We start from the raw sequence: 12,832 nt of genomic DNA, 5'->3' as shown, positions 1-12,832 counted from the left end.
TCACTCTGCACCCGGCTGCCCCTGTGCCGCTGAGGGTATAACAACTGTACCTACCTGAACCTGGGAGACCCCTGAGTCTTTCCCCAGAACCTTAACTCTGCCAGTCGAGTACTTACCTGAAAACCCATAACCTACAGTTTCTCCATAGGGTAAAATTGACTGGTGTTTACTTGGAAATTCTTCTAAGTGTTGACTTTTGAAACTTTGAAATATTCACTAAAAATCATCCGATCAACGAAAACGAAATTACTCACATGTTACCAGGAGAGATGCCAATGCTGGATCTTTGTGCCCCGCACTAACCTCAAAAAGAAATTCCAACTGTGATTTTCGAATAACCTGATTTTCCTCAATAGTGTAAAATTGGCTGGTTTTTGCCACAAATTCTTCTGTCGATTTTTGAAACATACAAATATTCCTTAAAAATCGCCTGTGTGGGGGAGGAGCTACGCTAGCAAACAAGATGGCTGCTTAGGCTCCCGGCTCCGCCGACCTCCGTCTCCTGCCAGATGATCCTGTCATCCATCCTGTTTTTACGCCCGACCTCCGTGTGGATGAACCGGTGTACATTCCGATGGTGCAATCCCGAGAATTTTACCGGCTTGGTTGACGGAGCTACGTCGAGTTAAAGTTTGCGGCCTAATCCAGCTGGAGAGCCGGGGCCTCGAGTACTGGCCCAGCCGGGTTGCAGTTGAACAACAGCGGCCGTGGGAATCGGCAGGGTCCGGACTATCGCAGTGGAGGACGTTTTTGCCCGATTTTGACGGCAGTCATTTTGATTGACTAACATTGAGGGAGAGGTGACGTGGCACGACTGCGGCTGTGGGCGGAGGTCCCTGTCCCGTGGACCCGGTTTGCCCCCCGCCGGTGTTCGGTGAGTCGGGGTCTTCGCTCACAGTAGCGGAGTAAAGCTCGCTGGCGCGGAAAACGATCAGTCGCCCTCCGATGCTGTCCGTTCGGCTCTTGTCTGTTCCTTCGGAGAGACCGGGCTCTCTGGGAGAAGTGAATATGGTCGGTACCGAGCGAGGAGTGATGGACCGGACGGAGTGTGAGCCGTCGCTGAAGAAAGTACTGGCAGCCATTGGGGCACTTCACTCACATGTGGATGCCCTGGTTCACAAAATGATTGCGGGCCTACTTGAGACGGGGTGTATGAGACCGGACTCTGCTCCACTGCAAGAACTACAACTAGCTAAGATTCCCACTATGACCATTTTGACTCCGGACGAGGACCCCGTGCGACAAGAGGTGTCAAAGCCTTTGGTCAGTGCATTGGAGGATTGCGAGCCTGGCGCTTCGAACGGATTGTTAAGCCTACCATCGCTGCTGACTGTGGGAGAACTAATCGGTGTGCCCTTCCCGGAGACTCCTGTTGGTAACTGTTCTCGGACTGCAACAACATCTTTTCCCTCTCTGGCAGTTACAGTACGGTTGTGGAAGAAACAGCACTGGGACTTTCCGTCAATGAGGGAGCTTTTCTGTGCGGATGGGGTTCTTAAAGACTTAACGCTTTTGATTAGTTTCTAATTGAATTTTTCTGAACTCTTTTCGCACTTCGATTCTCCTGTGGACGTGGTGGTCCTACCGGGAGAGGTTCGCCTGATAGATCGAAAGGGCCAAGGCTGAGATCGATTGGCTGGGTTTCATATTGTGGCCTTAATGGATGTGGGATTTGTTACTGTTGGACTCACGGGACGTTGGGCGGTGTTTTACATCTCCCCCTGATTTGCTTTTACTGTGTTTTTGGATAGAATCTTGTTTTCATCGCAGGGGTTGCTTGTTTCTGGCGGGGGGGAGAGGGGACCGGAAGCCCGTACGGAAATGCCCTCCCCATTTAGAATTTAGTTAGTTGGGGCGACAGGCACACTGCTAGTTGGGGTTAGGCGACAGCCATATGCAGGGGTGCAGGGTGGGGGGGAGGGGTCTATTGTATTGTCTATGTTTTCGTTTTTATGTTCAAACTCCTATTCATATCCTGATATTGGGTGCCTTCCTGATGGGTATCCTGCTTGGTGGGTGGACGGGTCCTAGGGAGAGGTGTGGCGCCGCGGCCAGGGCGACTGACGCTGGAATCTGGGGACCACGGTTCGATCCCCGGCTCCGGCGGCAGGTTAGCCCAGCACCATGTGACTCTGGGCAATAGCTCGCTTAATCTTCCCGACGGCCCCCAGCGCCTAGAGACCCTTACGGGTGATTGTGCGCTTTACAAATGTGGACTTTTACTTTTTAGGGGTGGTTGTGTTAACAAGATTTTCTACAATGTGTTGCCTTTAATTGCTGCGAGCTGGTAGCGGTCGTTGTTTTGTCCACTGTTCTATCGTGTTACGCTCTCCTGCCACTCGAACCTACCATAATTTTGATAATCCTGTTTCTATGGGTGGTGGACTTGTGAACAATGTCGATTAGATTGGACTGATACTTATTGTATTTTATACGGCCGCACACCACTTCCATCTCAAGATTCAGCTTCTACCTTGGGAGTTCTCCGTCTATTACTTGCCATATGTTTGTATAACTGTTGCTTATTCCAGGATGTAAGGCACCTGCCGTTGGTTTTTCTTGTTTTTTCAATTAATAAAAAGATTTATAAAAAATAAAAAATAAATCACCTGTGTAACAAAAACGATTTCTTTCAACTGTTTACAGGAGATGCACCAGGGCTGAATCCAGGATACAGCCCTGAGTAAGAAAAACCATACGTAAAGTAACTGATATTGCATTTACTTAAAAATTCCCATTGAGCTCAATTTTATAATTGTGTTTAACTTGTGTTGCCTATTGTAACAACTGTATCTATTGCACTGAAAAGTCTATTGCCATTTGAAAGTATTCAACTGTAGCATATCATTCTGAGAAAGTATTTTTATACCTACTTGTGGTTCTAAAATAAAACAACAATATATTTTTATATACAAAACCATTGGACTAGAGTTCAGTTCTTGAGTGTGTGAGGCCATTTGCTGACTGAGTCAACAAATGCTTTACACTGTCCTCTGATACTGCCTTACTGCTCGACCAAGCCACAACTTTAGAGAGTAAGGCTATATCTGACTTTAACCTCTGCCAAACCTCTGGGGACTGTGGACTCTCTGCACACTGTACCTTACTTTGGTGCAGTATATACAGAGCCACTTTCTTACACTCCCCTTTTACAACAAGAACACCAGGAGATGAGGAAAGGTTGGCGGACCTCGAGTCTGGGGTCCTTGGGCCAAAACAGGCCCAGGGAGGGGGCTGCATGCCCCTCTTACAGGTTAGCTGCCTTTGGGGGGATTGGCCACAGACAGGAGTTGGGTGCAAATCCCCCGCCACAAACGGCCAAGGCCAACCCCCCGTCCAACACGGCCAAAGGGCATGCGCAGCTTGGGCTTAGCCGCTTGTTGGGGAGTGTTGCTGAGGGAAATGCCTGGCTGCAGGCACAAGGTATAGTTACCTTAGGTCACGAGTTATAGTTTCTTGACATGACTAACTAGAACTGCTGAATTTCTATGGTGTTGTGCGTGTAAATTCTGAACTAGCTATAACATCCCTTTAACCTTTGTTTATTTTATGAACTATATATCTGGACCTGCAGAAATATTCCAAAGATTATCAACTGTAGCGAGTAATAAAATAATGGTGGATGTGTGATAAGGCCTTTGGCCTGTACCTAGCTTGGAGAACAGTACCCTATCATCAACTTCCATCCTCCCTGGGCAGTTCATTGTATCACCTGTCTTTTGATGCCTGCAATAATCAAACATCTGCCCCTTTTCAATCTTTTATCCAAATTCAAATCTAGAAACAGCAAAGAAAGAAGTGGACTGATGCCTGTGATAGCCCAGTAGAAGTCAGTGGTCTGATAGGGACAACATGTTAGCAAAGATAGGCAAATACCAAAGGATCCAAGTATGTAAAGCAGCACAATAAAGCAAGAACTGGCAAAGCCAACAGCATTTTGGCTTGGGCATTTCATGTATTGTTATATTTGTTTGCAAAACATTACTATTAGAGAAGCTGCCTGGCCCTCATCAATCTAAAAAAAAAAAAAAAGCAAAACATTTTTTTTTATCCGAAAGAGCTCTCATTTTCATAGTGGTCCCAGATACTAAAGGGAACTACTTTGCATATGGATCTGCGCCTTGTGTAAAAGTGAAATGCAGTCACTCAAACCAAAGCTAGCCAACCATCCTGTATGTTGTAGAGGGCGGAACTAGAATCTGAATGATACTAACAGAGCAGTGGATGAAATAGCATGGTTAAAAGCCCCACAAAGAACGTATATTATACCTATAATTTTAGTAAAACCAAAAAGTCTTGGCTAACGCCAGATCTAAAAATCTAGGTATTATGGATTATATGCACAAAACATTCCACAGTGCAAACAGTGGAACCGCAGTGATGTAGATTCTTGAATGTTACACAACAGGTAAGACACATGTGACATCTATGCAGTTGTTGTATCCCATCTACTCTAATTTTTGCGGCAAGACATTTCAAGAAATGGCAAATAAACTATTCACACTCCTTAAATCCTTTTGTCCCCGACATATATATGAAATATGATCAGAACAGCAGAAACTCTTAGCTGGAATTTTTTTTTGATACTAGAAACCTCTGCCCCACAGATGTGCTAAGATCCCCTGCCACAGAGGCCAGGAGATGCAGCCATGCTTCAGAATGGACAAACAGCTACTGGGCATGGTCAATCGCTTGTAACCTTTTTTGACAAAGTTAAACTAATGGCTTACAATGTCTATGTGATCTCCGACAGGGAATGTGACCTATTCATCCCCAGAGAAACCATTCCACAAGTCAAATGTAAACTTAACTGATAAGACAGAATGCTTTAAAGCATGTGATCTAAACAGAAATGAATACATAGAAAAGGCTTAGTTATCTGGCTGAATATATGAAATTTAAGACAAGACAATGCGAGTTCGATTCACAAAGCTGTTTGCGAACCATAGTTTGGAACACCAACAGAATAATTTAAGAGTGCAAAGTCACTTATATTATTCACTAAACAAGAATGCTTCTAGGGAATAGAGTGGATGTGAATACAATGGAGAGCTGGGAAAAACCTAGCTCAGCGACACCTTTAAGAAGCAGGATTGTAGGTATTCACAAACTTTTCCATGTGATATTTCAAAACTAAACATAGACGGAGATATATTTCTGCCGAGGTTAAGAGTAAATTGCTATCAAGTGTGAGAACTAGGAGGAGCAATCACAATACTAGTGGTGGTGTAGGGGAAGCAGTTACCCTACACGATTTTTTTTTCTTCCAATTAGTGGAAAAAAATGCACAACTGAACTTTTTCTAAACAATTACACACGTAATAATGTACAACAGTGCATCGTTAACTGTTTATATAACTGAATACTTCAGGAATACTTTGATAAGTCGGGAAAAATGAAAAAAGGCTCTAGGTGTTCAACAATTTTCTTTTTTCTTTTTTGGTGAATCTGGCCCTGTGGTTTAACAGTTTAGAGGGAAAGTTGTTTACACAACCTTTACATCCTTCCTTTAAAAAAAAAAAAAAAAAAGACTACAAACAAACAGTTGTAGTACTCACCACTTCCATTTCTGCTCTTCTTGAGCTTTTTTCACTTTAGTACTTTCCTCAGTCTTGGATTTTTTCACTTTCACATCCCCATCCTCTTTGATTTTTCTTTTGCGAGAAATGTTCTCACTCTCCTTTTCCCTTTTCATCTTCCCCTCGTGATTGACATCCATTTCATTTTTGTCCTTTTTTTTTGGTTCTTGATCATCTTTATCTCGTTTTTTCTTTCTTTTCTTATCCATTTCATATGACAATTTTACTTTTAGCTTTTGATGAGTCTTGGATTTAGTTTCTTTTGGAATCTTATTTGTCTTTTCCTTCTCTTTGTTTTTCTTCTTTTTCTTTTTCTCTTTCAATTTCAACTCGCTTTCTTCTTCATTTTGTTCTTCCTCACTCCTATTTTCCCCTTTTTTCTGATCTTTGCATTTTATTTCGATTTTCTCACTTGCATTAATTTCTTCTTCCATTTGCTCTTCCTTTACACTCTCATTAGGCAAACTTGCTTTCCCAAATTCATCTTTAATTTCATTGTTTTCCTCTTCATTTAGGTTGCATCTTTCGTGATTCAATCTCCCACTTCTCTCTTCCATTTCAGTCACATCACATTCATTATCCTTTTTTTCGTCTTTTCTGGTGCATTCTTTTCGTTCTTCCAAATCTTTATCGTCCTCAATTTGACACTCGTTTTCATTCCTCGCTCCAATCCCTTTCCCTGTATTTTCCCGATCTTTCAAAAGGTTAGGACTTCCTCCCGCAGGATTATAGTTATTTATGATTTCATCACCAATTTCTTTTGACCTATTGTCTTTGGACTCTTTATCTTTGTGCTTCCTCGTTGCTTCTTTCTCATCAACTTCTTTTCTTTTATGCCTCTTCTTTTCTTTCTCTTTCAGAGCATTACTGTGATTACCAGTCTTGCTAAGATTTTTGGCTCTTTCCGGACCTTGATCGTGGAGTTCCCTCTTGTCTTTCTTTGACTTCTTTTCTCCTCTCTCTTTATGGTTTCTCTTTTCCTTTGAATTTTGGCCAAGGGCTGCTTTTTGCTGACACATCTGTTCGCTTTTAGTTACTGGAGTGTCAGGGTCATTTTTCCCTCTCTCTGGGTCTTCACATTTCATGGTTTCTCCGTTAAACTGATTTTCTTCACTTTTTCCTATTTCATTTGGCTTGTATTGTGGCTTTTCACCTGCCCTGCAATTTCCTCCAGGCACATACTGATAGTCTATGGTGCTGGTACAGGTATTTCTTCCATTCTCTTGTTCTTCACAGACTTGATGTGCTTCAGATACTTCAACTTCAACCTTCCAGTCTATTCTCTCTTCATCTATTTGCTTCTCCATTTCTTGTTCACCTTGCTTCACTTGTTTTGCATTTGATGGTCTTGCCTTGTTTTCACTAGAAAATTCCATTTTATTTTTTTCACAGATATTTTCTCTTACATTCATAGGTGGTCTCTCACCACCCATTTCCAGGGCATCCCTATCGCTCATGCTTTCTTCCTCAGAGCCCATGTTCTTCAAGTCCCCTTTGATTAGTGGTTCTGTTTTTTCTTGATCAATAATATATTTCTCATCAAGGTCTTTTCTATCATGTTTGCCATTTATATGTTGATTCCCCTCTCTCACTTTTACTTCCAATCGTTCTTTATTTTGTTTAATTTTATTTTCATTTTTTTGATGCTGCTCTGAATTTATTTTATTTCGGTATTCTAATGACTCTTTTTCGGATTCTTTCGACTCCTTTTTATTTTCAGTGTTGCTTTTAAGTATTATGCATACTTTATCAGTTTTTACCAATACATCTGGCTTAAATAAATCATCATATTCGATTATTTTTCGCTTATCCGCAGGTATCCTCTTTTTTGGTCCTTTATCATGGAATGCTTCGATTTCACCTCTTTTGTTGACACCAGTTTCCTTGCTATTTCTGCAATGTTTTACCATTTCACTTTTTTCTTTAGGATTGCCGTGCTCCCTTTCTTTTTCTATGTTTTTTTGCTTGCCATTAATAATTGCCTTCTCCATTAACTTTTCGGTCTTGCCAGTTTGATGTTTCAATTCAGCTGCTGCCCTTTTCTCACTACTTTTCTCCTCATTTTTCTTTGACTTATCTGATTTGATCGAAATTTCTTTCTCTCGCTCACTTGCTCTTATTTTTTCCTGCTCCATCTTTACATCATGATACCCGGGAATTTTCACATCCGTTCTTGGATTACTTATTCGATATCCAGGCTCGTTGCTACTTTTTGTTTGTTGAGTTACAGTCTGAAAAATTAAGAGCGCACACGTTTTAAAATATGTAAAGAACTGAAGGGTTATTTACTTGCATTTGGCAACTTTGCACTATATTGAAAACAATAGAACTAAGAAGGAAGAAAATACATACAATGAAGTAAAATGGGTAGATGTAAATGTGATACAACAGTGAGCGAGCACACTCAGATGGCGGAAAAACTGATGAATGCTAATATGACATTAAAGAGATTTTATAGATTGTAAAGGGGAGCATACCAGAAAGTGAGAGAAGAACTAAAATATCATTTTTTAATCCAGTGTGAAACGCTGATAAGAATTAACTCTTGCTCATGCTCTTCTACATGTCCTTTTGTGTTTCTGTTCTGTGCACAAAGCTCAGAGGATTATCGAAAACAGATCAGTAAGAAAGGGCTGGCTAAGATAGTCATTGGTTTAAATCCCATCATATCAGGTATTCGTCTCCTTTTTCAATTTAAAGACCAACATTAAGTACTGTAAAATAACATATTTGCTTAGAATAGAAATGCCAATTGACAGCAAGCATTTTACAAAAGCCAATATCAAAAACTCATATGATAATTACACTTGTGCAAATATTTCACAATTATTTTTTTATATAGTCAATACCTCAATGTCCAGATTACAAATCAAACTGCAATCAATCAATCAATCAATCATGGACATTTGTATAGCGCGCTACTCACCCGGAAGGGTCTCAAGGCGCTGGGGGGGAGGGGTCCGTTACTGCTCGAAGAGCCAGGTTTTGAGGAGCTTCCTGAAGGAGAGATGATCCTGGGTCAGCCGGAGGTGGATCGGGAGGGAGTTCCATGTCTTGGCTGCCAGGTAGGAGAAGGATCTTACCCCGGCGGTGGCTTTGCGGATGTGTGGTACGGCGGCGAGGGCGAGGCTGGTCGATCGTAGCTGGCGGGTGGGCGCGTAGAAGGTCAGGCGGTTGTTGAGGTACTTGGGGCCCAGGTCGTGGAGGGCCTTGTGTGCGTGGGTGAGGAGCCTGAACGTGATCCTCTTGCTGACGGGGAGCCAGTGCAGGTCTCTCAGGTGGCCGGAGATGTGGCTGTGTCGGGGGATGTCCAGGACGAGTCGTGCGGAGGCGTTCTGGATGCGCTGGAGTCTTTTCTGAAGTTTGGCTGTGGTTCCGGCGTAGAGGGTGTTTCCGTAGTCCAGTCGGCTGGTGACGAGTGCCTGGGTGACCGTCTTCCTGGTTTCGGTGGGGATTCATCGGAAGATCTTACGGAGCATGAGCAGGGTGTTGAAGCATGAAGATGAGACGGCGTTGACTTGTCTGGTCATCGAGAGGGAGGAGTCCAGGATGAAGCCCAGGTTGCGTGCGTGGTCCGTTGGTTTGGGAGTGGTGCCCAGGGCAGGGGGCCACCTGGAGTCGTCGCAGGCAGAGGGCGATGATCCCAAGATGAGGATTTCCGTCTTGTCTGAGTTCAGTTTCAGGCAGCTGTTCTTCATTCATTCGGCGACGTCTTTCATCCCTTCGTGTAGGCTGGTTCTGGCGGTGGCGGGGTCGTTGGTGAGGGAGAGGATTAGCTGGGTGTCGTCGGCGTAGGAAATGATGTTGAGGTTCTTTTTGCGTGTGTTGGCTGCGAGAGGGCTCATGTAGACGTTGAAGAGGGTTGGGCTGAGTGATGATCCTTGTGGTACGCCGCAGATGACTTCGGTGACCTCGGATCTGAACGGGGGGAGATGGACTCTCTGGGTTCTTCCAGCGAGGAACGAGATGATCCACTCCAGTGCCTTCTCTTGGATTCCGATGTTGCTGAGGCGCTGTACTAGGGTGCGGTGGCAGACAGGGTCGAACGCTGCGGAGAGGTCCAGGAGGATGAGGGCCGCTGTTTCCCCGTTGTCGAGCAGGGATCTGATGTAGTCAGTGGCTGCGATGAGGGCGGTCTCGGTGCTGTGGTTGGCTCAGAAACCGGACTGCGAGGGGTCAAGGGATCCGTTCGTCTCGAGGAAGGCGGCAAGCTTTCTGTTGATGGTCTTCTCGATGAATTTGGCAGGAAAAGGGAGGAGAGAGATGGGGCGGTAGTTCTTGAGGTCGGTGGGGTCCGCGGTTTGTTTCTTCAGGAGGGCACTGAGCTCGGCGTGCTTCCAGATCTCCGGGAAGGTGGCGGTGTTGAAGGAGGTGTTGATGATGTCCCGGAGTTGGGGTGCGATGATGGAGTCGGCCTTGTTGAAGACATGGTGGGGGCAGGGGTCGGTTGGTGATCCGGAGTGGATGGTGTTCATCATGCGGGTGGTGTCTTCGGTGCTGACCGGGGTCCAGGCGCAGAGGGTGGTGGTGGTGGGCGTTGGTTCGGTGCGTGGTTGGTGCGCCGAAGCTGTTGTGTATATCGGAGATCTTGCGGTGGAAGAATGAGGCGAGTGAGTCGCAGAGGTCTTGCGAGGGAGTGATGTCGTTGTTTCCGGCGCTGGGGTTGGAGAACTCTTTGACGATGCTGAAGAGTTCCTTGCTGTTGTGGGCGTTGTTGTCCAGTCGTTCTTTAAATGCTGTCTTCCTGGTGGTGCGGATCAGCTGGTGGTGTTTGCAGGTGGCATGCTTGAGGGCCGTCATGTTGTCTGTGGTCTGGTCGTGGCGCCAGGCTTTCTCGAGGGTGCGGCAGTTCTTCTTGGAGATCTTGAGTTCGTCGGTGAACCAGGGGGCTTCCTTGCTGCCGGGTCTGCTGGGAGGGTTCTTCAGTGGTGCGAGGTCATCTGCGCAGTTCGTGAGCCACTGTGTGAGGTTGCTGGCTGCTTCGTTGGGGTCCGTTGTGCTGGCAGGAGGGTTCTGGCGGAGGGAGGTGGTGAGCTGCTCGGCGGTGATCTTGCTCCAGCTCCTGCAAGGAATCTATTGCGGGTGGTGATGGGTCGTGGTTCTTCTGAAGCTGAAGTGGATGCAGCTGTGGCCAGTCCAATGGAGTCCGGTGGAGTGGCTGAAGGAGATGTGCTTGCTGGAGGAGAAGACGGGGTCAAGCGTGTGGCCGGCGTAGTGGGTGGGGGTTTTCACCAGTTGCTTGAGTCCGAGGTTAGCGAGGTTGTCCAGCAGGGTGGTGGTGTTGCTGTCCTCGTTCTCCAGGTGGAAGTTGAGGTCCCCTAGGAGAATGTAGTCAGCGGAGGGGAGGGCGTGCGGGCTGATGGAGTCGGCGATGTATTCGCTGAATTGGGTGCGTGGTCCCGGGGGTCTGTAGATGAGGGTGCCTCTGAGGGTGGTCTTGGGGTCAGTGTGTATCTGGAAGTGGAGGTGTTCGGCGGCGGTGAAGGTGTCGTCGGGGTTGGTCGTGATGCAGATGGTGTTCTTGTGGACGATGGCGATGCCTCATCCAGTCTGGTTGACGCGGTCCTTCCGGGTGATCTTGTATCCGTCCGGGATGGCTATGGCGATGTCAGGCGCTGAGGAGGCGTTCATCCAGGTTTCTGTGAGGAAGGCGACGTCTGGTGATGTTGTGTCGAGCAGGTTCCAGAGTTCAACGGCGTGTCTGTGGACGGAGCGGGTGTTGAGCAGGATGCAATTGAGGTGGTTGCTGCTGGTGCTCGGCTTGTTGGGTGTGGTGCAGGTCCGGAGGCAGGTGAATTTGCAGGCTTGGCAGGTGAAGGGTCAGTGGGTGCGTTTCGGGGTGGCTCGGTAGCAGGCGGGAGTTCTGCCGGCGTTGAGTGCGTTGAGGGTGGCGGCGTCGTAGGTCCATCGTGTGGTCTGGCGTCGTCGGGGGCCAGGGGTCCTGGCGCTGGGCGCGGTCCAGGCGCGGACGGGCGTAGACGGGCTTGCCTTTGGCGCGTACGCGCGGGCTCCATATGAGGCGAAGTAGGAGAGCGGAGCAGCTGGGAGCGGGGCGGACAATCGGATACAAAAAGGAAAAGGGGGCGGGCCGCGATGGAGCAGCGGCGGGGAGCAGGTGGGGGCACCAGAGGAAATAGCGAGGCACGCTAATCTAAAAGCACAAGTAAATACAAAGGCAGAAGTTCAAGCACAAGTACAGGAACAAAATACAGTGACCACGAAAATCGGGCCAAAAAGGAGCAGGGAGAACGAGCAGCAGCGAGGGGGCACCGCTGGCAAGCCGTGCGGCGTGGGGGGTGTCCTGAGGTCCTGAGATAACTTTTTGCAGCAGAATTGAACTGTAGTGTGTTTTATTATAAAACTTCTTTAACATTTTCCTACCTCTAGTCAAGGTCCCAAAACAGTTTGAGGACCAGGGATCAATGGTTACAAATTAGAGATGCATGGATGAATAAAGAGTGTTGTGGCAGTATTAACCTCTGCCTACCCAGTGAGTCTGTCCCTCCTTAGTGTTGGCTACTAGCCGACACTAAGGAGGGCTTAAGAGGATCCTCCAGTGCTTCCACCAGAGGATTCATTAACTATTTTCCCCAGACACAATGGGAGTGTCTTCTCTCTCTCGCCCTTCTGTGACGTCAGCGTGCCACGAGACACCCTGACGTTACAGATTCCCAATTGGAGAGTGGCGGCGACAAAAGGTAAGTTCTTACTCTGCCATCCGGTGAGGTTTTGGAGAAGCCTGCAAAGCCCCTCCACGTTTTAGGACGGCATTGTTGGAAAGGGAGAGTCTCCCCTTTCCAACAAGGCTTTCCTGAAATGACTGCCTGGCTGTGGATTGCAGTCGTGCAGTGATTCGCAGCCAGAAAAGCCATGAGGGATCGGTGTTGGATGAGCGTGACCCTTATGGAGAATTGGCCAATCCCTCGGGGGACGTAGTGTTTTTTTTGGGAGTGTTTTTTCCTCTGGTGGCACAATTGCCCACCTGGGAAAGTTGGAAATACAAAAATTGAAAAAGATTAAGATACTGTTAGGGGGCAGCCCCCTTGCATACATGCCGACCCAGTCAGTCCCATTTTTGGGGGGAGGAAATGTGTATTTCCCCAGAGGGGCTGAACGAGGCCCGAGGTGAGACCATACATTTAAAAAAAATAAAAAAAATCATAAAAGAAATGTAGGCAGGAGGTCACCTTCAGGACATGGGTCGACCAACCCCCTTTAGTAATTTGAGACCACTTTGAGCTACTATATAGATA

The 12,832-nt window shown here is 46.6% G+C and overlaps 1 protein-coding gene across 3 annotated transcripts in view; it reads right to left on the bottom strand.

Annotated features, from left to right (window-relative positions):
- TOP1MT (DNA topoisomerase I mitochondrial) overlaps positions 1-12,832 on the bottom strand; it is a 1,348,974-nt gene that overhangs the window by 1,047,603 nt on the left and 288,539 nt on the right. For all 3 annotated transcript variants that reach the window (XM_078686649.1, XM_078686647.1, XM_078686648.1), the window contains one exon: positions 5,559-7,810. In XM_078686649.1, coding sequence (XP_078542775.1) covers positions 5,559-7,810 — 2,252 coding nt within the window. The remainder of the gene's footprint in view (positions 1-5,558; positions 7,811-12,832) is intronic.

The sequence above is a fragment of the Lissotriton helveticus genome, chromosome 4_1, assembly GCF_964261635.1.
Source record: "Lissotriton helveticus chromosome 4_1, aLisHel1.1, whole genome shotgun sequence".
NCBI classification, from domain to species: Eukaryota; Metazoa; Chordata; class Amphibia; order Caudata; family Salamandridae; genus Lissotriton; species Lissotriton helveticus.
The sequence above is the reverse complement of the archived record's forward strand: the minus strand, read 5'-3'. Positions and strand labels throughout refer to the sequence as shown.